Raw genomic sequence first — 2,959 nt, forward strand, 5'->3', positions numbered from 1 at the left:
CTTATTACTTCCCATTAAACTAAGCTCGAACAAGCTGCACCTGTAGGCACCTGTCCTGTGCTTGCCCAGAGACGATGCTCCAATGAGGCCAGCTCCTCTTTCTTCCTGCCATGCCCCATCCTGGCTGTGGTTGTGTCCTCCCACCTGGAAGCTGGGAGCCTGGGGCTTCTTTCCAGAGTGGTTTGCCAATGGCTGGTGTCCTCTTAGGTGTTAGCTGTGACCATCAGCAGAAATGGCCAGTGGCCCTGTGCAGGGCAGACACAGAGACTCATGTGTGTGGTGGGCATGTCCATATTCAGTGTGCTGGGCCTGGCACTCAGCACCAGGAACAGGGAACCAGGTGTCTAATAAAAGGGAGGACATTACATTACCTTGCACTGGAAACTTTCAGGGGGAAGCTTAGGAGTGCAGCCCGCACCCTGTTCCTGATTCCCGCCCAGACTCTCTGTTCTTCCCTTCTCTTTCCTAACGCACCTGCCCTGTCTGTCAGGTTAGTCAATCAGGTGGGAAGTGGCGCGGACGGCATGCCATCGGTTGACCCCACACATGCCCACATGTGCTTGCACATGCACACACACACAGAGTGGTTGTGGCCACAGTGATGCCAGAGGAGGTACAAGCAGAGCCCGGGGGAAGGAAGGCTGCAGGAAGCTCCATGCTCGGGCTGGTCTCCAGCTCTTGCTGCCTCGCCGTCCTCTTGGCCTGTCTGGCAGCCCCGTGCTGTCCAGTCGAGGTGCAGTTGTCTGACTGTCAGTCGCCCCTGGTTGGGTGTTTTGGTCTTGACAGGGTCTGGGATCTGGATGAGAGGGTCGGGAGGGCCCTGACCAGTCCTTGCTGCTGTGGTTCACACCCTCATCATCATCCTCCCCTCCGCGCGGGTCTCGTCCCACCCGCACCTGCGGCCGATCCGCCCCCACGCCCTTGTGCTGTGACTTGCACAGTCCCTCCTTCTCCCTCCCCTTCCTTTCTCCCACCCCATCTCTGTGTATCTTGTACAGAAGCTAACATTTATTGAACATGTGCGTAGAGTAGACCCTTAATATAAACTTAATCTTCGCAGCCATCCGAGGTGGGTCCTGAGATTGCATGCGTGTCACACTTGGGAACGCTGATCAGGGAGATGAAGTGACTTTCCCACGGCCCCACCGAAGTGGTTGCACTGTCCTAACACCTATCTGGGTCTGAGCTCTCTCTGCCACCCTGGGTCACTTGTGCCTCCCTCTGCAGGAGACGCTGGGCAGAGTGGCTGCGTCTGGGCTCCCAGCCCTGCTCCTACAGTGCCTCTACCTCTTCTTTGTCTTTCCCCTGGAAAAGGGTGAGCTTCCTGAGAGTGATGTTCAAGTTCAGAGGATGTTTGTACAGGTGAGTGAGCAGACGGGCTTGGTCTCTCTTTGGCCGAGACCTGGCTTCAGGGAGCAGACTCTTGCTTGGTTGCTTCTAGCAGATGCTTTCGTCCCTCTCAGCCCTGCTTCCCAAGCCCCGCTGCTCTCCCGGAGGGCCCAGCATGTCCCTGCCCACGCTTTGTAACACCCGAATGGTTGGGACACGGGTTTTCTCCCTTTTTCTCCACCACATTGTGTCCCTGTGTCAATATCCCCCTCCCGGTCCTCCCCCAGGAAGCAGTTCTCCTCCTCGTCCTCATGGCCTCTGTGTCCCCACCTCTCCTCCAGCCTGCATTTTCAGGTCCTGCCCACCCTCCCTGGCACCTGCAGCCTCCTCCCTTTGGCCCCGTCCCCTCTGATAACAAGCCTGCTCTGCCCCACATATGAGACAGTAGCTAACATTTTTTAAGTACTTGCTTTGTACCCACCCTGTGCCCCACCCTCCCTGGCACCTGCAGCCTCCTCCCTTTGGCCCCGTCCCCTCTGATAACAAGCCTGCTCCGCCCCACATATGAGACAGTAGCTAACATTTTTTAAGTACTTGCTTTGTACCCACCCTGTGCCATGGGCCTCACCTGGGTCACCTCTACAGGACTCTTTGCGACCCTAGGATATGTGTTGTGTTGCCAGCCTGAGTCTATACAGACTAAGGTGTGGTGAGCAAGCCCAGAGTCCAGGGTTACAGAGGTCGTGGGTAGGTGGGGTTGGAGCCCTGGGGACCTGGCTGGAGGTCACTCACAGTCACACTGTTAAGTCTTTTGAGATGTCACCTCCTTCCCGCAGAAGACTCTCAGGCCACTAAGCAATCAGTGCCATTTCCCCGTGTCGTTCCCCATCTTTCTATCCCGCCTGACCACGTATCTTCTTGCCTCCTTGCCCTGCCCTCTTCTCTAAAGTTTCTGCTTCCTCAGCTGCTGTGATGCTGTGTTCTCCAGAAAGCTCTTTCTTCTCCAGCCTTGCAGGGGGAGGGTACAGAGGACTGTGTGTCTCATTCAGCTTTGTGTGTCCCATGCCTCAGGAAGTGTCTCCCATATAGCAGGTGCTTATGGCCATTTGGTGAATTTCCAAGTGCAACGAGCCTTTGTACATGTCTATTCACATAAACATCCATTTTAGGCTAGTCGGTAAGCCACATCATCGTTACCAGAGAATATAGTACTAGTTCTGGCAGATTCCATTTATGGGGAGTTATCTCCTCAGCTGCATTTGTTGAAATGTAGGCGTCATTTGCCCATAAGTGGTGGCCAGGATGCTGCACTGGAACTTTAACAAATCTCTACCGTGTGGTTCTTATGTGCCCTGCAGGGAGATAGTGCAGCTCTCATCCTCAAGGTCCTTTGGACATAAGGACAGAATGCGAGCCACAGGTGACAGACTACCTCTGCATTCCTTGAGGGTTCTTGTTACTTCATTCCTCAAAACCATACAGAACTCCTACTGTGTGCAGCTCTATGCCAGCCCTGCAGTTGCTGCAGCGAGCATGGAAGCCTCACTCTGATAGGTGGGGAAGCCAAACGGGGAAAACCATTCACGAGTAAATGCATAGTTAGCAATTTTTTAAAGTGCTTTAAAGGGAA

At 54.5% G+C, this 2,959-nt stretch overlaps 1 protein-coding gene across 1 annotated transcript in view; it reads left to right on the top strand.

Annotated features, from left to right (window-relative positions):
• The window catches only part of WDFY4 (WDFY family member 4), a 309,512-nt gene that overhangs the window by 22,077 nt on the left and 284,476 nt on the right, over window positions 1–2,959 (top strand). Inside the window, 1 exon segment of the mRNA XM_008576041.1 lies at window positions 1,228–1,362. Coding sequence (XP_008574263.1) covers window positions 1,228–1,362 — 135 coding nt within the window.

This window comes from Galeopterus variegatus, unplaced genomic scaffold (genome assembly GCF_000696425.1).
Source record: "Galeopterus variegatus unplaced genomic scaffold, G_variegatus-3.0.2 Scaffold1276, whole genome shotgun sequence".
In the NCBI taxonomy this organism is placed as follows: Eukaryota; Metazoa; Chordata; class Mammalia; order Dermoptera; family Cynocephalidae; genus Galeopterus; species Galeopterus variegatus.